Genomic DNA, 23,120 nt, shown 5'->3' with positions numbered 1-23,120 from the left:
TTTCTAAAAGTTATGTGTATTCCAACAAAAATAAACTTAGTTTCAGCTACCAGGGCAAACTCAATCAACTAATTGAGTTATAATAATTTTTCTTCAAAAAGTGTTATTTAAGTCTAAGGACACTTTTATAATCATTACAGTAATCTGTTATATTTTGATTCCTCTGTACTAGGGCTGAGTAAAATAGTTCCTACAGTCTTTTGAAATGTAGGAACTCAAACATAAACTGTAGGAGTTAAGAAAAATTGAAGGCATTTTTACCTTTTTCGACTGTTGCAGAAACTGTATTTTAGACTCTTTAATTTTAGGCTCTTTAATGAACAAAATGAATAATGGCCATATCCTTGAAGTAACTAGAACCAGGAGACCCTGGGGTTTTTCTTGATGATTTCTAAGATGTATGGGAAGCTTGAGTTAGGATAAGTAGTAATGTAATTCCCAGGCTTTAGATGGTACGAAACATGTCAGCAGTGGTTCCTGCAACTAAAAATTGTTTATTCTTTTATTTTTAACCCAAATGAAAATTCTGATGCCTCACTTCACATCTATTCTTATGTTACTTCTGATTGATTCTGGCAGCAATGGACTTTAATAAAAAATAGGTTTTTTTAAAATTAAAACTATTTAAATTAAACCACAATCTAGTGTAGAAATATAAATACCTATTTTTTGTTGGTTTGAAAATACTGGAAAAATGCCTTTTCACCATTTAAACAGACTTGGAAGTCATCAAATGACCATATTCCAAGTTAATCACAAGCAAATAAAAATGAACTGCTATTTTAAGGTTTTTTCCCCTGGTGTCTTCTACCCAACATTTTTCAGATTCTTTTCTCCCTAAAGTTATTCAGTTTTGACTCAAATACAGTTATCAGCCTGGTACAGAAGTTCCCAAAGAATGATTCATTCATTTAATGGCCTCTGTCTTCTTCCAGGCAATGTAAGAGGAACAATTGTTTGGTCTCCTTTCTGTGCTATTCTTTTGCTCAGCGGGAACAAACTGGCCTCCATATCTCTCAGCGCAGCCTGCCTCTTTTCAGCCCTCCTAGTTTAGTGTGAGAGCACAAAGGGGAGTGATAAGCTTGGGGTACACCTTCTCCCACTCAGAGGTGCACAGCTGGGAAGGAAGGCAGGAAAGTTCTTCTCATAGCCCACACAAAGTACTCCGCAGCAGGCTGCAGCTCTGACAAGCCAGCAATCCTTCCTTCAACACCTAAGGTGCATATTTCATAGAAATAAGTGCTAAGAATAGAAGTGATTACACTGATCAAGAGTGGGGAGGGGCATGCTGACAGAGTTACCCTCATATGGCTGGGGCTCAGATGCATAAAGCTGTCAAGAGATCTGGTTTTAATTGAAATGCAAGCGTTTGCCATGTGGGATTCTACACATAGGGCCGTTTTGCCTTATATGGTCAGTAGCATATGTTTTGGCAAATTAAAACAAAACAAAACAAAATTAGTGAATATGAGTTGCAACAAGAACTTATCAGGAACCCTAGAAAAAAATTATATCCACCGAATGCTATGTAAAAACATGATATTACATGTTTGATTGTTGTACAGATTTAACATGGCATTTAAAAAAGTATTCCACAATTCATTGCTGTTTTATTCACTTGTAGAGAGGTAATTCTCTTAGAGATAGGTTTTTCTTGTGATTGATATGTGAACAACTGGTAAAGCACTTTGGTGTTTTTGATTACTTATTTGGCATTAGGATTACTTCTTTGAGAAAGTCTGAACAGTAAAACAAAACTGCTACAATATTTTTATTATCATGATACAAAGTAAACACTGAGAACTGACTCACCATCCAACTGATGTAGAAAGATCAAAGAAGACCCATATCATAATTTAACCTTAAGTGAAGGTTTGTGTGGCGATAACAATTAGGCTATCAGGTCAATCCTAAGATATAACTTATTTAGTCTACTTCTCCCTTTCAAGTTTTAAAACATAAAGCCTTCATTGGCAAATTAGTCCAGTTGTGGGTTTAGAATAAAAGCCAAGTTCCACGAGGAAATGGTACTTGTTTTTAATTTCTAAGAGGTCTGTACCTTCTTTTGACACAACTTGAGGACTCCGCATTTGCAAACTCACTGCTGGCATATGGACTGGCATGAAATCTGGCCGTTCTGTTTTTGCCTTTTTGTAGCCTCTTAGTAAAAATGTTTTTAGGAAAGTGTATTGCAAGATGAAATGTAAATACATTCTTAGTAGGGTGAAAAGCTCCTGGCTTTATTATTGGTAAAGGAATAGTTACACCCTTGGATATAGTAGATCATGTTTGTGTCCTGACAGTAGGTGGAATTTACAGTTGAAGCACTGTCCTTTCTTGCCCTGTACTGCTTAAATCTCACCTGGCCTGTGGCCACCCACTTTACCTAGACATAAAACAGACTACATAAAGAGAAGGTGGTAGATATGCCACATAATTATCTTACCTATCTGCATATTGTTGACTAATTTGTTGATTAATTAAAAGCCATGTACAGTGATCATCATGATCCAAGTCTGGATAAACCTGACATTCAGCTTCTGGGAGGTTGTGAGAACATAGTCTAGATTGTTGTCATACCAGATGTCAGGTGCTTTCCTGAGAGGCTTCACTGTTTGCCCAGGAGAATTCAGGGCACCTTCAGGAAACCCCATCTTACCTGGGCGACACTTATCAGACTGCCAACTGGGGGAGAGGGGGACCTATAGTTATTGCCACAAAGGAATCAATTGTAACATCTTAGTGCTCCTTAAGTTTTGCCACTGTATAACCCAGCTACAGTCACATTTGCTTCCTTTGTCTAAGGAAGAGGTGAAGACCCTAGGTGTCACAAGCTGGCACAGAAGATAGGGCAGAGGGTCACCTGGTTAAAAGGCCAGTAAAATCCAGCTACAACCAAACCGTCTTCCCTCATGGTTAGCGACGAACTGTGGGACAATGCCCTCGCCCCCGTCATCCTCTGATACCAGAGAAACCTCAAAACCAGCCACTTCCTTTGCCCACCTCACTGTTAGGTACCTGGACTTGGTTCCTGGAATGTGGAACTGTTCAATTACTGGACTCTTGTCTTTAAAATTCACTTTTGTTGTCATTGGTTCCTGGACACCAACTCCCTTCTGACCACTTGATCTCAGAATCCTGCCTTTTCTGGCCACTTTCTCGTGAAAGTTTGTTTCCCACTGTCTGCCACTTAACCTAGCACTAGAAAAACCAGAGTCAGAGCCTCCCCAGGAAACTTCCATGCAGGCCAAGTCCTGGTCCAAACCCTTGGCTAGGTGTTGACCTCAGATTTCAAATCCTATATGGATCACTTTGATCCAGTGAAAGGAATCTGAGTAGATGAGTTGGGCCTTCAGCAGCAGGCCACATTGGGATGAGGGTGTTCTGGTGTTCCTGAGAGTGTATCAGTAATGAGTATGAGTATGTGAAAGTGTGCAAATGCACGTGTGAGTGTGTGTGCAAGTGGGAAATAGTATGACAGGAAAACCTTTGCTGGTAGCAAAGTCTGAGAGAGAAGTGGATCTCCTGGATGAAAGACAAGTGATCCAGGTTCTAGTTTTGCTTCTACTGCCATCTCTCTGGATGACCTAGAGTAAGCCACTTTCTGTCTCTTGGATCATAGTTTTTATACTCAAAAAATGGAAAGTACTATAAATTCCCTGTCCTACAAAAAGTATGTCCTACAAAATCACCATCATGATTATCTTCAGTCTGACTAACTGTATACTAGAAATTCCACATAGAGCTGGAAACAGGAGGCTCTGGTTGAGAAACTCAACGGCAGGCTCAAGCCCCACTGTCACACACTTTTGGGGTTTTGTTAAAAATAGCACAGAAATAGAAACTGAAGGATTACTGGCCTCACCCTAGGTGAGAAGAGGACACCTACGGGAGTGACATCAAGAGGAATGTGAGCACCCCAATGCTCCTCTGCAGGTCCCTTGGCTGAGACATCCCTCTCCTAAAGTCTTCCGAGACCCAGACATGGAAATAAACTCAACTCCCTCTCCTATTGATCTAAAAAAGTGTTTTGGCTCTTTAATACAAAGAATTGGGTGAGTAGGAGACATGGCATGCCATCTTAATTTGAGAGCAAATGAAACATGCCCCCAAGTGGCCTCCATCAATTACAACAAAGAAAACAAGCTTGACTCACCTCACTTCTCCCATTGACCATATTGACGGCTTTCCCAGACTTCCACATAGAAGGCAGGCCCAAGAAGCATCAAACATTAGGTGATCCTTTCTTTTCTGGCTGCTAAAAAATAAATCGCAATTTAACAGAGGTGCTATTAAAGACTCAAACCAAAACCAGAGACAAATGTAAACATCACCTCTTTGAGTAAGAAATCATTAATAAGTTCACAGATCTCTGTTCTAACTCAGACTGGGCAATGGGATGATCAATTTATAAGCAACATAGATGAAAGAGAGAAGTAGATTTGTAAAGCAAATATATTGGAAAGTCATAACCCACTACCCCTCTCAATTTAAACTTAGACCATTAAAGCAAGAATGGGCTTTAGAGATGAACCAGAATAAACAAGATGAAGATCCAGAAGACTGAGCTCAGAGAGGGCAAGTGACGGCCACAGGATCCAGCAGCTTAGGGCTGAGTGTCACTTCCTGCCTCTTAGATTGATGCCTTTGCCACTATTTTCTGCTGTTTGCTCTATCATTATACTTTAGGAAAGTCAAATATTTTCCCAGGGTTGAGATTTTAAGCAGACATTACTGTGGTTCTTTCAATGTTCCTTTTTAAAGTTTCCTCCTTGGGTTTGGCCTCTATTTCCTAGTAGGATTTTCTACCTGCCCTCTCCTCCTGACCGCAGACTTGCAAGTTGGCACAAACCCCAAGTTGGCTTTCCTCTTCCCCAGACTCCCTCTACCTGAACATTTTGCTTTGCTCTCTTAGTGTCCCATTGCCCCCCTTTTCTCTCTTCAGTCACACGGTAGCATCTCTAGTTCCTGTAATCTCCACCATATATATCTCAATTTTCCTGACTTCCAGAATCACATCTGTGGTTCTAAAAGTGTGGGCCTCAGGCCAGCAGCAACACATTACCTGGGAAATTGTTAGAAATGCAAATTCTCAGGTCTCAGACCAGACTTACTGTCTCAGAAACTCCAATGGTGAGGCCCAGCAATCTGTGTTTTAATGAGCCCTCCTAGTAACGCTGACCCTTGCCCAAGTCTGAGAACCACTAACCTACTGACCTACATTATCTTCTGGTAGCATGAATTTCAGGGAGGAGTTCTGCGTAGGACTGCTTGTATTAAGATCCTGCTTTCTGGCTGGTACTTTGGACAAATTAATATCTCTGTGCCTCACAGTCCTCATCTGTGAAACCGGGATAATAATAGAGCGCTTCAGAGATTTGTTGTGGGGATGAAATGATACAAGATATGTATGTAATGTACTTAGCACTGAGCAAAACCTAAGAAATGCTCAAAAATATTAGGACTTACTTTTTCATAAGATAGTTCTACTCATAACACATGAAATGTAGTCACTTTCCATATTGTACCCTTATGAAACTTGTAAACAAAAATTAATCAATGTGAAACCATGTTACTTAAGTATGTAAATTATATTCCAAATCAAGTCTTGATATTATCAATATCTATGAAATTACTATGTTTGCATTTAAAATAGTTATGTGAATTTTTAATTTGTATATTTCAACACAATAAAAATGATGGCATAATACAAACTCATAAGAATCAGTTTAGAGAAAGCTATTTTATTGCCACATAGGAGTAACCCCAGAAAACAGTTTGCAACTTTGTTCCTGTAGCAGCTGATATCCTAAAAGGAACACACACGTTTGTTGTTAATAATAAAGCACCCTGGTCTTTTTCAGTCTAGGACAACTGTAAACTTGCCTGTGTAGAATGTCCTTGAGGCATAAAGGCAAACTCATCAGAACAGGACCCCCCAAGCAACTCTTCAAATCTGAATCATGCATTTTTCTTGCATGTAAATATAATTTAATATTAATTGATACTACTGAACATGCATTCATAATTGCTGCTATGCTTGCAATATAAAGAAATGAGTTCATAGAATTTCACATATAAAATGATTCCTATGTATATGTTTCTGAATATATAGTTAAAGTTGTGGGATCCCTTTATGTATAAGGTCTCCTTACTTAATGCTGAAGTGTAGTTTGTTTCTCTTCCATGCAGATTTCAAACACTTTATAATATCATTTATTATACTTCTAATTAAAAAATCAAAATGCTAGATATGTCATTGCTCTCACTCCAATGAGGAGTTCCACTGATTAGCAGAGAGCTTTATACGTGATACCCCAATTTTATATTACCTACTGTTTTCCAGCATGACCATTTAGTTGATGGCTATTGCAATTTTAAAACTCGTGTTACTTAGAACATATGTACAGCGTATCGTCCTGGTGAAATGGCTCAGACCAATAGTAAAAATAAAAAGCCCGCCCAGAAGGGACCTTTTCTAAAGCAGGCCAAAAACTGTATGTGCATAGCAATTTTGGCAAGTCAGTGGTAAAGTCCTCAGCTGCGAATATCTTGGACATAAGGTTATGCAATTGTGGTTATGGAAATATGGTGGTTGTTAATTTAATTCCTAGCTGACCCAATTTCCATTCATATAAAATATGCTTTAGGGCAGTCATCAGGAGACCACTTTGACTTTGGTTTAAATGGAATTTCCTTGCCTTTTATGACATTTCAAATTTTCACTAAAAGACAGAAGAATTCTATAAAATAAATGGCTTAAACACGTAAAAAATGTGTAGGTAAAGTTTACAGTATATCAACAAAGATTTGTATGTAGTAGTTAAGTAAAAGGAATTCTAGGACAAAAAATTAAACATAATGGAATGGAAACCATAGAAAAACAAGTCTAAATATCAGACGTGAATGGGAGCTGCTCCATTTGGAGGACACAGTTCCAAGAGTTCTCTGAGCTCTTTCTCAGTCAGTTTTGGCCCTGAAACCACGCTGTTTAGTGCTAGGGAGGAGATCTGGAAATCAGAAATCCGCATTCTGGTCCCAAGACACTTACTAAGATGCCCACCATTCTCTTTTATGGGGTTAATTATTGTTAATTTTATTAATAATGACCTTGGAATAAGGAATCTGTACTCGAATTCCCATTGTGAAATCAATCCTTTTAAAAAATAACAGAACCACTGTTAAGACTGAAACACTGAGAGAGAGGATAATGGAATCAAAAGAGCTAGAAGAGCTCTGCTGTAAAAGAACAGATTTATAAAAACAAATAGGGCCAGACGTCTTGATAGCGTTTTCAATAGAATTAAAAACTTAGTGAGCACAATGAATGTACCTTAACACACATATATTTTTGTAATGCATTTGATACAGTATCTCAATAAATCTTGTTTGCCAACCTAATTAGCATTGGCTTTGCAAAGTGCTCTGTCACATGGACTGAGAACTGGCTGGAGGACAAGTCCTAATGACTCAGGGCAATGTGTTGACTATAGGGTCAGTGTGAGGTCTGGTTTTGTTTAATGGCTTTATTAACGACCTGGAAGAAAGAGTAAATAATTCTTGAATGAAATGATATTTTAATGACAGGCACATGGGCTAACTAGAGAACACAAGAAGTAAGTACCAGTTCCAGGCTTGCTACTGATTTGAAGGAGGCCAGTCACTTGATCTTTCTGAGTATGTTTCCCCATGTGGAAAATGGAGATAATGGTGCTCTTGTGAGAAAGCAAAGATAAGATTTTATGATTTCAAATACAAAGTATGATAATACTCCCTCTGATAGTATTTGGTGCTTATCTACTCCTTACAATACTTGTTAGGAGTCACTTTAACATGGCAGAACATAGGGTAGGGGCAGTGTCAGAGAGGAACAGAGCAACATTGTAAAGGGACAACATGTTTGGAGGACAAATGGCTAAAACTCCCTGAAAAGGAGCTTTGTAAATAGGTAGAGGAAGCTTAGAAAGAATAGAAAGCTGAAGAACAGCAAAAGAATCTTTTGTGGGAAAGTAGATGCGAGGGTGCAGAATGATGCAGAAGAGGGTGAAGCTGTCTTGCTGAGTTTTGGGAAGCGACCTCAGGGAGACTTCCCACGCCATCCACCTTTTCATCCTTCTGGTCTAGGGAGACTGCACATGGAAAATGCATTTACATTAAAGTACTCCTTAACTGCTGTTCAGTTTTTATATTAAAAAAAACTGAGCTATTTAAATGCAAAGGTAGAAGTCAGTAAACTATTTCAGATCAAACCCAAAAAGCGATTTTCTTGGTAGGGTCACTTCTAGTCTGACGTGGTTGTAGTTTCAGGAACAGTTTTCTCGGTTTACGCAGGGCACTTAGCTAGAGGGAGGTGAAATGGGTGGGTGGTGGTGCTCATTTACACAAATGAAGCTAAAAATGATTTACCAAGATTTTTTTTCCCACTGAAATATTATCAAACAGACCAGAATTCTTGTGACAGCTGAAGAGAATTTTTTTTTTTTTTTTTACTTACAAAGAATCTCAGGAATCAAATTAACATTGGAAGATCACTGGTTCTTGCACTGTAAAGCAGGTTTGCTCAAACCAGCCTGATCCTAAATATTTCCCAGGACGGCCTCTTAAAAATATAGATCTCTGAGTCTCAGCCCAGATCCACCAAAGCAGAATCCCCAAAGAAGCTAAAGTAATTGTTATGATCAGGCAAGTGTGAGAAACTCCAAGGTTGAGTAAAGGGGACTGGATTGTTCTAAAGAGTTAGCTAATCAATCTACAATAGTCTGACATAATTCTGTCTACTGAAGTGTGGTCCTTCCAAGCTGACCCAGAATATTTATGTTAGGGCTTTTTTATTTTTAGTTTTTTTCCCACATAGAATTAAAGATTACATACAAAATAGAATAGTCCATTGCTTTTTCAGTTTTCCTTACCAATCAGCAAAGTCTAAGTTATTGCTCTAGAATCCCCTTTTATAATTTTTTCTGAGTACAGTTTATTTTTCATCAGTTATTTATTTTGAATTCATTTATAATTTATATCCTGCCTGTGTCCAAAGAACAGTTTGAGGATTGTATCTCAAATTGTCTTTCAAGTGAAGGTTGAGGAAAAAAAGTTTAGAATCCCTGAGGCGACTGGAGGGGTCTCATCAGAAACATTCTTAAGGCACTGAGACTAAAATTCACGTCTCTCTTCCTTAAAACAGTATTTTTTATGCTAAGCCACACATTTTAATTTATTTGGGAGACAAAGCAATACAAAGTAAGGCACAAATATGATGAAATATTTCTTGTGTGCTCTGATAAAATTGTAAAAATGGTAGAAAGTTAGAGGGAGACTCAACAGGCACTCCCAACTAGCACATTAGGATCGTCTTTACATGGGAATCCTTTTCTGGTGGTATGTGGGCTGGTGAAAGCCAGCCCCATCTCTGACAGTACTCTTGGGGCTCTATCCTTACCATTTCCAGAAATAAAATTTTCAGGATTAATTTGATGTTTAGAAAACATAAGACACAACCTAAATTAGCATATGTGGGAGGGTGGGTTCAGGAGAAGATCCCAGAAAAATATACAGGAAAAAGCCCCAACTCACTGAGGAAGAAATAAAAAGTTATGCTATGGAATAACATGGAAAAGAACCAAGATTTTTAAGATCCTTAAGATTTTTATGATCCACTATTAAATAGGTTATAAAATGATAAAAATATTCTTTGCAGAAGTAAATCTACCATAAATGATCATTTGTGGCCATATTTTACTTTGACTAAATATTATCATCGTTGTTTTAAAAGATTTTTTTGGTGTATTTTGTATCTGAGGGAAGTTTTGTCTATTTAATGTATTTTCTCCAAGGATATCTAACATTTTGCTCTCTTCCCTTCCTGACAGGCTGTGGCTTGTATATCTTGATTAATCTTTTTTTTTTTTTTTTGAAATAGAAAAAAAATAAATCCCTCAAAGAGAATTCAGCTTGTGTTGTGTATTGGTACTGGGTCCCAATGACGTTGGCAGAAACATGGTATTGTGACTCAATTGGATTCAGGTTACATGTATTCGGGACCTTTAAGCCGATGTCTTTCGGTAGATTCCTTTCCACCTCCGCTTTCCTTCATGAATAATCTCAATTCTGCACTCACACATCTTTATGTTTTAGGGGAGGCTCATAGAGGAGAAAGAGTCTCTTTCTGACCAGGGCTCACCTCTTTGCCAGGGATGCTATCTGCTCAGCGCCGTCCTTCTGTGTGGAAGGGCTATGAGGGTGGAGTTTATTTTCTCACAAGTCTTTTTTTCTTCCCACTTTTTAAAGAGTCTAGCCACACTTTAACAAAACATTTAAAATAGAAATCATACTGAATTTTCTCGCCTTTCAGTTTTAGCTCTTTTATCTACTAGCAGTGTGAATTGCTGGTAGCTTCTGAGTCCTAATTTCCTCATCTCTAAAATGAGGACATTACCCAGCATTTGCCATACAAGGAGGGGCTAATGATCTCAATACATCCAGGAGAGTTCCAGGCACATGGTCGGTGCTTTATAAATGGTAACTACTTTCATTCTGATAGAAATATTCTATTTTTATTGGTTATGATGCTGGGGACATAAGCAGAACTTAAAAGCCAATGTAAGGACTCTGGATGTGCCATGAAAAACTGTAGAAGAGTTTTGATCAGAAGTGTCATATAAACTGACTTCCTGCTGCTCTGTGGGGAATGGATGGTAGAGGAGACAACACTCTTCCAACATCCTCCCTCCTTTGCATTCCTATACAACATTATTAATACATCTCCTATTGCACTTTTCCTTTCTTACCTTGTTTTTCAATTATTCAATTCAAGTCTTAGTTCCACTATCTGGGAAAAACTCAGTCTGATTCACCTTTACCTCTCCCATAGTCTCAGCACAGGGCCTTGAACATAATAAGCCCTCCATGAGTATTTATTAAATGAATGAATCATAGAATGGATAATTCAAACTCTGCTTGAATACTTTCAATGACAAAAAGGGCATAGCTTCATAAAACAACCCATTCTGTTGTTACAAGTTTCTTCTAAGATGTTAAAAAAATGTTTTTAAATGGATATGAAATGGATGTTTCTTTTATTTTTACTTATTCAACTTTATTCTTTCATTTGCCTGTGGAAGAGCAGAGAAGAAATAAATTTTGTCTTCCAAAAGATATCCTTTAACTTATTGGTGACAGCAACTGTTTTCACAAATATTTTTATCTTTGTCATTCCCAAATTTTTCAATATCTTTAGACACAATTTTTTGTTCATTTGCTCTCCTCATCACATTTCTCAGTTTACACTTTAGTTTATCATAACCCTTTTAAAATAGGATGCCCAGAATTGAATACAGTATACCACATGGGGAATTCCCTGGTGGTGCAGTGGTTAAGAATCTGCCTGCCAGTGCAGGGGACAATGGGTTCCACTCCTGGTCTGGAAAGATCCCACATGCTGTGGAGCAAGTAAGCCCATGTGCCACAGTTATTAAACCTGCGCTCTAGAGCCCACAAGCCACAACTATGGAGCCCATGTGTCACAACCACTGAAGCCCGTGCACCTAGAGCCTGTGCTCTGCAACAAGAGAAGCCACCACAATGAGAAGCCTGCACACCGCAACGAATAGCCCACTTGCCACAACTAGAGAAAGCCCATGCGCAGCAACGAAGACCCAACACAGCCAAAAATAAATAAATAAATAAATAAAATATATACCACATGAATCTGAAGAGTCAGGGTATACTGAAGCTATTACTAAGTTTGGTGGAGAGTCATATGTGACTGCATGCTAAACATTTTTAATAGCTTCATCAGAATATTGGTTCATATTGCAATGTTTAATCAGATTATTAAGATGACTCAACTGGTTGGAAGTGATGACTGGGTACTTAAGACTCATTGCCCTGGGCTTGTCTGTGGTTCATGGAAGCAATTGAAATTGGTAGGGTAGAGTCAGGAAACATCTCATAGAGCCTTCTGATGGTGTGAGTTAAGATTAATCAATGAAAAAAAAAAATTAATCAATGAGTGCTAAATTGGTAATGAGCATTATCTTTCTAAATCACAGATATTTATTTAGCAGGGATCTTAATTCTCTTAATCCCCTATTTCCCAATTTAGGCTTTGTGAACCACTAAATATTAGATGGTTTGCATATCTAATGTAGTCCATGTCTTGAGCAGGAAATTTTAGAGAATAAGAAAGCTATTTGGAACAGAAAGTCCTTCTTCATAGCACATCTCATAGGTAGGTGTTAATTACACTTGTCTTCAGAGTTGGCCTGCATTATAGAATCACAAAGTTGGAGGTAATCTTAAAGACCACCTCCCAATCTATTTAGAAATTTCTTTTTTCAAGCTGTAGGAAATGAACCATAAGCATTAGACCTACTTCCATTGATTGGTTCAACACTACCTTAAAGGATGAAGAGAAAGGGATGAATAAAATCTGAATGTTATTTGTTGGAATGAAGCATGATTATTAAAAAACTGCATGGCTTCCTTGCTTTGACCCGTATAGCATGCATTACCTTTACCTAACTTCATCTGTCTTCTTTTTATTTTTTCTTTGACCTGATACCTTCTACTCTTTTAAAATGCGCTTTTAGTTTCTATTTCTGTAAGTCATTTTGAATCTTTTTTGGAACAAGGTATGATATAATTCCACTGGTCATGAGGCTCAAAGGTAACAAGCTCTTACCCTTTCCAGGATAGAAAATAATGTTTGTAGCAGTGATCCATTAACCTAGAAATTTCTGGGTGGCCTAGAATCATTCTATTTCTTTTGCCTGTTCTAAGAGGAATAGCTCACACTGCTGATTCAGAAACAAGAATTACTAGAAGTTTGCTCATTTTGTCTCAATTCCATCTTGAGTGATAGTAAATCTGTTATTGTTTATGCTGAATTTGTTTTGATTGGTATGCTTTCGTTATAAATTAGTCACATCTCGTCATGGTCTCATTGACTAGATTCTTGAATATAATAGTCTCAAAAATGCATCTCCTAAGTCAATTTTTAGCCATATTAAACAAAAACAGGTTCCTGTGTAAAAACAAGTAAATTTTTGACAGCAAAGTTAAAATTCTCAGATATTTCTAATTCATTTGGTCTATTCACAATTAGAAATAGAATTTGTTATTGAGAAAATACATCCATGAAAAATAAAACTTTCTAAACAGAAATACGATTTTGATCCCCTAGTGCTTAGAAATAAACTGAAGGTATACTTCTTTTTTTTTTTCAAGAATGTTGAATGAAAATTATTCTCTCAGTGAAAGTGGGGAACAAAAACTGTTGTTTAATAGCTAAACAAATAAAATTAAAAGCTTCTAGGTAGAATGAAGTGACTGTGGCCAACCAAGAATAGAATAAACAAATGAAAGGCAAAAATAATCTATTAAAGGCATCTGAGAACTGCTGAAACAACAGCAAGATCTGGAAGAGTTAATAATCCGGAGAAGGGATATTCTGCAGCTGGGTACATGTGTTAATTCTTGGTGTAGGCAAGAAGATGAATACACTGGTTATGTATCAAACAGAAAATTGATGGCAGAAAAACCAGCAGAGCTTCTGGAAGACCTGAAAACAGTGTGATAAAATTGGAGATTAAAGGAGCTTCAAACACAGGGCTGCTTCACTCTCAAGTTATTTACCAAATTTTGAAGCTAAATAGGGATACAGTCTAAAAGCGCAAGCAAAAAAACGCTAGAAAATAGAGCAGAATTTGTGTTAGTCTCTACTGCCAAGGAGACAATGATTAGAGTTTAAGACTTTCGGGGGAGAGAACACAGTAGGTGTATTTGGTAGCAGATTTAAAGGGCAGAAGACAAGATTAAGGAACTAAAAGACAAGTTATTAGGAACTAAGAGGACAGGTTATAAGAAATGTCATAAACTTAAACACACACACACACACACACACACACACACAACCTAAAGTACATTAAAAATGAGCCTTAGATCCATGTGGACCACAGTGGAAAGTTCTAAAATACATGTATATTTGGAGTATCAAAAGAAGAGAGAAAGAGACAGAAGCAATATTAAAAGAGATAATGACAAATAATTTTTCCAAAATTGAAGAAAAACATCAACTCAAAGATTCAGTGTTTGTGAACCCCAAACAGATAAAAAAAATTAACTAGACACACAGTAATAAAATTGCTTAAAGCCAAAGAGAAGAAGAAAAGCAGGCTGAGTAAAAGACATCGGATCTTCAAAGAAGCAACAATAACAACAGAAAGAGGAGATAATGGAGTGACAACTTTAAAGCATTGAAAGAAAAACCAAACAAACAAAACTTTCAACCTAGAATTCTATCCCAGGGAAAATATCCTTAAAAATATTTTTTAGGAAACATGACCTGAGAAAATTAGTCATCAGTAGGCATGTCTTAAGAGAAATGTTAACAGCAGTTCTTTATGCAGAAAGACAATGATCTCAGATGGAAACATGGAAATGGGAGGTATAACACAGGAGAGGAGAGGAGAGAACACAGGAGAGGATGAACAGATGGATGAATTGAATATTTTTTGTTCAAAATGTATTTAAAAATTATGTACAATTAAAATGCATGAGAGTAATAATACAAAAGACAGAAAGAGTAACTATAATTAACATGTTTAAGATAATAGCATTATGAGAAAAGAGGAAGAAAAAAGTTTGTAAACAGCCTTTGTGGAATTGAACTTGATTTTTTTTCCATGTTAATTACTTGGATAAACTTGAATAAATGTGAGTTTTTCCAGTACAGCACCATAAATATTTGGGTACCCATATTGCAATATCATTGCACAAAATGGTTATCATGATTTATGCTTGGTTATGCTGTCAGACATGTTCCACTAAAATTCTAAAAAGGAAAAAAGCCCTGGAAACAATTCCAGAATAAGCTATATATTATGAGTGTCATTAATAATGGTGAGAATGCAAAACTAATTGAGTTGAGAAGACATGGTTCTTTCCTTTTATGGTCAACGTGCAAAACTTTGTGGTGCCTCACCAGATAAACATTAAGCCCATTATTACACACATTAAAGATCAGAAATTTCTTCCTGCCCAGACATAAGCACCTGCAAGGGCAAGGCAAAGTCTTTGTGTTATTTATCAGTGGGAGACCCTCTCTTTACAGAACAGCTGCCTGACACAAAGTCCAAAATGTGGCTCCCTTGTGTTTTGAAAAAGATGATGTCTCCAGTGAAAGGACAGGCATACATTAATGGGAGTTTTGGCTGGGAGTTGCTCTGGCTGAATGACAGATCTTTACCGGTGAAAAATGGACCTACATAACCTGCTCTGTATCACAAACTCAGAAAACAGTGTTTGAGATGCATAGGTTGACAACCTGCCTAGTTCTTATTTCAGTTTCAGTGGAAAATATGACACTCAAGGAAGTTCTATTTTTATTGACCAAGTTGAGATTTTCCATCCTGCTATCCTCTCTTTCCTCCCTTTTTCCTTCCAAGGATAAATCTGTTTCCTTTCTTGGTGATTTATATTGCTACATGGTCTATAGTACTGCTTTACGGAGATATTTCTATGTATGTAAAGTTTTATTTTGACTATCTCAAGATGATAAATTGGCTCTCATGGCATTAAGAGGATTTAACTTAATGTCCAGAAAGACCTAGTCAGGTTGAGGATGAAGTTCGTGGATAGGATTTTCAAAACCTATCTTTTAATCTAGTGCATTGAGCTCTTTTTTGAAGAAGCATTAAAGAAGTGTAAAGCTTTATTTATCATATTAATTTTGTTCATGATTTCTGATGTCTATTTTAAAAATAAGTAGAGGGTGACCTCTATCAAGAGACATAAGATGTAAGCTTTTTTTTTTATTATTTTTTATTTTTTTGCGGTACGCGGGCCTCTCACTGTTGTGGCCTCTCCCGTTGCAGAGCACAGGGTCCGGACGCGCAGGCTCAGCAGCCATGGCTCACGGGCCCAGCCGCTCCGCGGCACGTGGGATCCTCTCGGACCGGGGCACGAACCCGTGTCCCCTGCATCGGCAGGCGGCCTCTCGACCACTATGCCACCAGGGAAGCCCCAAGCTTATTTTTTTAGAACAGACTTCTAGACTTTTTTCTCAAACTTTTAATAACTGGTAGAATTCATAAATGCCATATATACCAATCTCTAAAGCTTAAATTACATGTATTTTGACTCTAGGGTTGTTAGATAAAATACAGAACACCCAGCTAAATTTGAATTTCAGATAAATAATGAATATTTTTTAGTATAAGTATGTCCCAAATATTATATTTTTATTTGTGAAATCTAGCAACTCTACTCTCTGACACTTTTTTAAAAAAATAGTCTGATTTAGAATCACTATGTTGTACACTTGAAACTAATATAATATTGTAAATCAACTATACCTCAATAAAACTTTTTTTAATTTAAGGAAAAATAAAATAGTCTGGGTGTCATCAGCTCAAGGACTATTAACTACAACCTAAAAATGAGACAGTTTTGTCTGCGTGCGATAAGACTTCAGCACCCTACACTAGTAGTTTATGGGGCCATCATAAAGAAAAATAGACCAGACTGTTTCTAAGGCAATTTGGTGCAAGATCCAGTTCTTCAGCATATATGTATGTATATAGCTGCAGAGTTCAGGAAACTGGCTTCCATGTTAGCACATACCTTTTTCTTTCACACTTTAATGATAATGTTATTATTATTAAGAAGACAATCTAGTACACAGATTTTAGATCCAGTGAATCTGGGTTTTAACTCTAACTCGAACATATTGTAACAATATAGCTTTGGAAGAGTTACTTAACCTCTTTATGCTTCAGTTCCCTCCTGTTAAACAGTGGTAATAATGGTATCCACTTTGTAAGTTTGTTGTGAGGATTTAATATGTTAATGTATACAAGCTCACCAGCGTTCGACACATAGTCAGTGCTATACAAGTGCTGGTGGTTGATACTTTTTTCTTTTCTATGTGCAGTTAACATGTCAAGGTTTTTACAAATATTACATTTAATCTTCATGACAACCATCTGAAATTAATGTTCTTAATATATTTAATAATGTTATATAGTTTGACTACATAATAGGGCCAGGATTCAAGCCCAGTGCTTTTAATCAATATGTTTTCCTGTAATACGTTGATTCTACACTCCCCCAGACACACACACATATTCTTCCAGGATGAGTGGTTATTTTTGAGACGCATGTACTAGTGGCCAAACTAAATCTATATAACAAAGTCCATTTAATGGGAAACTGTTCAGTGATTCGGCTGCCTTTTTCTTCCTTTCGTCAAGGCTAGGTTCACGAAATCCCAGGACTACACAACCTACCTTTTACTTGTCTCATTGTTTTTATTTGTTGTATTAATCAAGTAATCACGTTTGCAAATGTGTTACGTTGAAAAGTGCTGAGACTTCTCTTGATTGTGAATGATCCTTAATAGTTCTTCACATTCGACTGGGGCCTCCTGTGGCTATGTGCCAATTTACTATCCCATCCATGGACACACACTCACAAGCTTGAATGCATGAGCATGAGCACACATGCAGATATTAAACTTGTTCAATTTAGTGAGAAGCTGATTACAAATTATCTGATGACATCCTAGATTTCAAGACAACAACAAAAGAGAATTGTCCATTCACTTGTTGGATGGTGGAGTGAGGACAAATACAGAGAACACATTTTAGGAAATTCAGTGAACAGAAATATCGAATTGGGGGGAGTTACAGATCAGTCAAATGAAAGTAAAGGAAGTTATTAAAACTGTGCAACCACACTGAAGCCTGGTTTTAAAGGGGTTATTTTGATCAAAGAAACACATTGCAACAATAGGGAGTTTTGAAAATAGAACAATTAAAAAAAAAACTTGAGTTTCTCAAAATACTGTGAGGAAGACATGTGATGTTTACTGATATTTCTTGAAGAATCATTTCTTATCTCCACTTCCTTAACCTCTTATAGATGTTTCTATTCCTCTCTCTCCCTAAAATCAACAGGACTCTCTCCTCCTTGCTCTGGATAAAAACTCCCCTCCCAACCTTCTCCCTGGCCCTTTAAGTCTCCTCTTCTCCCCATTTTATAGCCTCTACTCTCCTGTCTCTCCACACCCCTTCCAGAGAGTATGCATCACCATGGATAATCTCCATGATCTCCAGTCCTCAGAGGACAGAAGAAGGTGAAAAACCATGCAGGCAAAAAGAGGATCCTCTTGGAGAAGGGGAGGAAAGAAAGGCCAGGAACACTGAAATACTCATTCTTCCTTCCTCTCCCCTCCTCTCCCCTCCCCTCTTTTCCTCTCCTCTCCTCCCCTCCCCTTCCCTTCTCTTCCCTTCCCTTTCCTTTGCTGTCACTTTTGAAACACTTTGAAGAAACACATATGGAAAAATTATTTCAAGCATTATTGTAGAAATGAAGTAAATACAATTTATATTTACCCATTCTACTAATGACATATTAGCTGAAACTATCAAAGTATAAGGTATTTATGATATTGATTCTTTTTCTTAATCTGTCTGTCTGCCCTTCCCTCTCATTTCTCTTTCTTTGTCTCTCTCTCTCTGTTACCCTCTCTCTCTCTCTCTCTCACACACACACACACACACACATACACACTGTTCTCTGGTTTATATTTGCAGCCAACCCATGCACCTAATTCATTTTGCACTGTGGATAACAGACAAATGATCTCCCAACCAGTTCTAACTTTTCATTCATAGGCATGTTGTCTGAAGAATAGTGTCAAATTGCTAAGTGTGACTGAGAGATGTGGCAAGAGGTGCAAGTATGTGATTTATAATGGGGTATTTTTTACAGTTTAAAATTAGTGATGCCCTGCAATAAAGATGTACAAAATAATCAAGAATATGGTCTCTATACTCTTGTGGTATACAAAAGCTTGATATTAGTAAATTAAGGTCTTAATGTTTGTAATGTGGGAAACAAGGAAAGCAAGTGGAGAAATTTTAATGGACAGAGAGGATTATAAAATACTAATATTAACAATAATAACTACCTTTTATTGAGTACTGATTTTCTACTAGAAACTTTGAGAATCTTTAAGCATACATTATCTAATTGAACTCTTGGATCAATACTGATAGAAGTATTGTTATCCTCATTTACAGAGGGAGGAGCTGAGGTTTACATGGATTAAGTAACTCCCTATCATCTATCATAGGGCTTGTAAATTGCAAAGATGAGATTCAAATCCATACCTACCTGATCTAGTGTTGTGTTTTAAACTTTGTGATAAATGTGTGTATGTGTGTGTATGTGTGTAATACACATATACATGTTTACATATATGCAAATATAAACAGTGATTGCCTCTGTAGGCAGTTTATGATTTCAGATAGAGAGAAGATGTTTAGCAGGTGGGGACAGATTTCATAAGGTTTTATAGTATGGGACAGATAGAGTATAATTGGTTACATAACTGTGTGTTTGGAGAACAGAAGATTAAAGAGTAAAAGTAAGGCAACTGAACAGTGGATTCTGTCAGGTGTAGTAGTTCATCATTACCTTTGCTATCCTTTCCCTGGTGCCTTCTCTCTCAAGTTTCATCTACTTATTTCCTTCTCATCGATTCATACTTGAGTTGAATTTTCATTGATCTACTTTTTCTTTTTGCCCCTCTTGACATTTGACCTCAATGTTTTTTTTGTTTTTTTTTTTAAAGTCTTTATTGAATTTGTTACAATATTCCTTCTGTTTTATGTTTCTGGTTTTTTGGCTGCAAGGCATATGGGATCCTAGCTCCCCTACCATGGATCGAATTCACCCCCCACCCCCCCAGCATTGGAAGGCAAAGTCTTAACCACTGGACCGCCAGGGAAGTTCCTGCCCTCAATAGTGAGTGTCTCTGGCCATCAATGAATTGTGATTAAACAGAAGGATATGCACAGGAAAGTAAATGTTGGTTCACAGGTGGTCTCATAGAAGGGTTTGTGCAGAGTATCACAAAATTCCCAGGCAGTAAGGACTGGTGCCTGTGGTTTAATGAGCCTAAGATTCTCATTCTTGAAAGAACAGAATAAGGAACCAGGCTGGTCATGCTTTAACACAAACCTTGTATAACACCATTTGGTACCATGAATAATATCTAACTTTAGTTAGTCTCGGAGGCCTCTTATATGAACATCAAATAGCTAAATGTGTCCCTAAACTCCTGACATGAGGATTGGACTATAATTCTATATTCCACATTCTCTGCAGTCGGTGGGAAGTCCAGGGGCCAAAGCACTGCATGGAGAGTCAGACACATTGATTTAGGTTTTCAGCTCGGCACACTAGTAAATGATGTGGAATTGCTTGGGGTTCTGGTTTCCCACAGATAATAGGAATGCATCAGCATCATAGCACCTCACATTTGCTGAGTACCCAGAAGTCATATACGAGATGCAATGGGTTTTTACAGCATTTAGGCATGGTCACTAGCCTTCCAAATGTACTGTTTAGTGGGGAGACAAGACAGACGGCTAGAGAATTGGAGCACTGGAAATAGATATGCTGGAAGTTCCCATTGGCTGGAATCTTGTGAAGTGTTTGAGGGCAGGGATAATTTATAGTATTGCCACAAAATGCGCCCTATCTTATCTGCAGTAGAGGGCTTTCCTGGAGTCTGGAAAGTATCCTAATGATTACCCAGAACGTATCCAAAATAATGCTTTCAATAATGCTGCAAAATATTGTGTTATAAACATAATGGAACATCCGGTATAACAAGTATTGTTTTCTTACTTTCTCATGTCACAGCTAAAGGCATTGACAGAGAAGAATAAAAACTACATATCAATTCTACAATTCTGAGTCTTCCTTTATTCTATCTCTAGTGTACAGGCCAGCTTAGCAATAACAAAGTGAGTTACACAGGGAGAAATAGGAGCCCTAGTCAAACCTCTGTGTGCATCAGCATCACTTGGAGGGCTTCACATACACAGCTCTCTGAACCTCACCCTCAGAGTTTCTGATCCTCTAGGCCTAGAGTCAGGGTTCATAATTTGCATTTCTGACAAGTTCCCAGGTGATGCTTATGCTGCTTCTCTGAGGACTACCCTTTGAGAACTACTATCTTAAAATACAGGAAGGAATAAAATGGAAACAATGTTTTCCTGCTGGAGTGTTCTTTTTTTGAAAAACAGTGGGTAAAGAAGAAGGACTAGGGACTTCCCTAGTGGCCCAGTGGTAAAGAATCCACCTTCCGGGCTTCCCTGGTGGCGCAGTGGTTGGGAGTCCGCCTGCCGATGCAGGGGACACGGGTTCGTGCCCCGGTCCGGGAAGATCCCACATGCCGCATAGCAGCTGGGCCCGTGAGACATGGCCGCTGGGCCTGCGCGTCCGGAGGCTGTGCTCCGCAACGAAAGAGGCCACAGCAGTGAGAGGCCCGCGTACCGCAAAAACAAAAACACAAAAAAAAGAATCCACCTTCCAATGCAGGGGATGCAGGTTCGATCCATGATCGGGGAACTAAGATCCCACATGTCGTGGGGCAACTAAGCCTGCACGCCACAATTACTGAGCCCACGCACCTCATCTACAGAGCCCACGTGCTCTGGAGCCCACGCACCACAACAAAAGATCCCGCATGCTGCAATGAGGATTTTATTACTGCACCTAAGACCCGACGCAGCCAAAAAAATAAATAAAAATACATAAATATTTTTAAAAAGACTAAATGTCCACTTTATGAAAAGAATTTATCATTCTTTTAAAGCAATATTAACACTGTAGAAGAGACTTGGCAGCTCTGGTGGTAAGTTCTAAGCCAGAATTATTTCATTTGAAGATATCATCTGCTACTTGTGTTTACTTATTCTGAAGAAAGTGTTTCATTGTTTTCTTCTTTTCAACTGATTTTTACTATACGGCCATATTTTAAGGAAAATTATAGACATTGTGATATCCTACCTCCTAAATATTTCAGCATATATTTGTAAAAAATGAGAACGTTTGCCCATATAACCAAAATAGCATTATTATACCTAAGAAAGTTAATAATTATTTATTATTATTTAATACTTATTCTATATTCACATTTCTTAAAATTGTCCCTAAAATGTCCTTTTTAGTTGGTTTGTCCATAGCAGGATCTAATCCAGGATAACGGATTGCATTTGGGGGTTGTGTCATTTAAATCTTTTCAGTTTAGAAGAGTTTTTTTGTTTCATGACACTGACTTGACAGAAAGAAAGGGTCATTTGTTCTGTAGAATATTTCATTTTTTTGGATTTGTCTTGCATCCTTGTGGAGAGTCCCAATTAGATCACAGTAAATATTTTGGTAGCAGTATATACTAGCTGTACTCCATACTGCATTATGTCAGGGGACATATAATACCTGGTTTCCCATCATTTGCATTGCTCTGACTATTATGTTAATGCCTTCCTGACCATCCACTATGTTATTACGTTTGCCCCCTGCTGCCAGAAAATAATCTGTGTGCTGTTACTTTGGTACTACACAAATGTCTGATCCCTCCATATATTTACCTTACTGTTTTAATATCACTTGATAATTCTTGCCTAAATCAGTAATTTCACTAAAGTTTAGAAAGTGATAATTTATTAGTTCTATCACTCCTTCTATGTATATTATCTGGCATTCTTTTTAAAAATTAGAGCTTTTGTTTACAACTGAGGCTATTTAATCACCTTAAGATGTATTTCTACTGGGAAGCTCAGTCTTTCCCATAATTTACCAATTTTCAAAGTGAGGAACTGGTTTAATTAAATGTCTCAAACGTTGACAAGTCAGATAGTCTAGCTTTCTCTGTATAAGTATCGTTTAAGACACGTGATGTTCACAGATTAAATGTGGTTCAGTTGCCTACAATTATTCTGAAAATGTATTCGCATGACATGAGTAAGCTGTCAAGAAGCAACGGGCTGAAGACCAAAAGGACAACTCATTATGACAGGAAACAGGTGACTGAGCTGGCAAGGAATCTCAAGGCTTCAGATCTCCTTATTAGCCGTTTCTGGGTAAAGCATTCAAGGAATAGGCACCTAACCAGTGAAGCACTGACAAGAGAGAAGACACATACCATTTGCTTTGAGAGGTATTCATTCCAACGTGGCTAATCCAGGAAATTGTGGCCACTAATTTTTATTAGTAGAAATAGTCTTTTAAAAAGTCAGGGTAGTAAGAAAACTTTAAGGGGGATG

At 37.6% G+C, this 23,120-nt stretch overlaps 1 protein-coding gene across 11 annotated transcripts in view; it reads right to left on the bottom strand.

Annotated features, from left to right (window-relative positions):
- LOC307184113 (uncharacterized protein) overlaps nt 1-23,120 on the bottom strand; it is an 838,058-nt gene that overhangs the window by 165,550 nt on the left and 649,388 nt on the right. For 10 of the 11 annotated variants that reach the window (XM_079917377.1, XM_079917370.1, XM_079917375.1 and 7 more), the window contains one exon: nt 4,157-4,258. In XM_079917377.1, coding sequence (XP_079773503.1) covers nt 4,157-4,258 — 102 coding nt within the window. Of the gene's footprint in view, nt 1-4,156; nt 4,259-4,334; nt 4,369-23,120 lie in introns of those variants that run through there. The other variant, XM_079917369.1, reaches the window with a different exon arrangement.

Source organism: Stenella coeruleoalba (genome assembly GCF_951394435.1).
Source record: "Stenella coeruleoalba genome assembly, chromosome: 3".
In the NCBI taxonomy this organism is placed as follows: Eukaryota; Metazoa; Chordata; class Mammalia; order Artiodactyla; family Delphinidae; genus Stenella; species Stenella coeruleoalba.
Note: the sequence above shows the minus strand (reverse complement) of the source record. Positions and strands in the feature narration are given on the sequence as shown.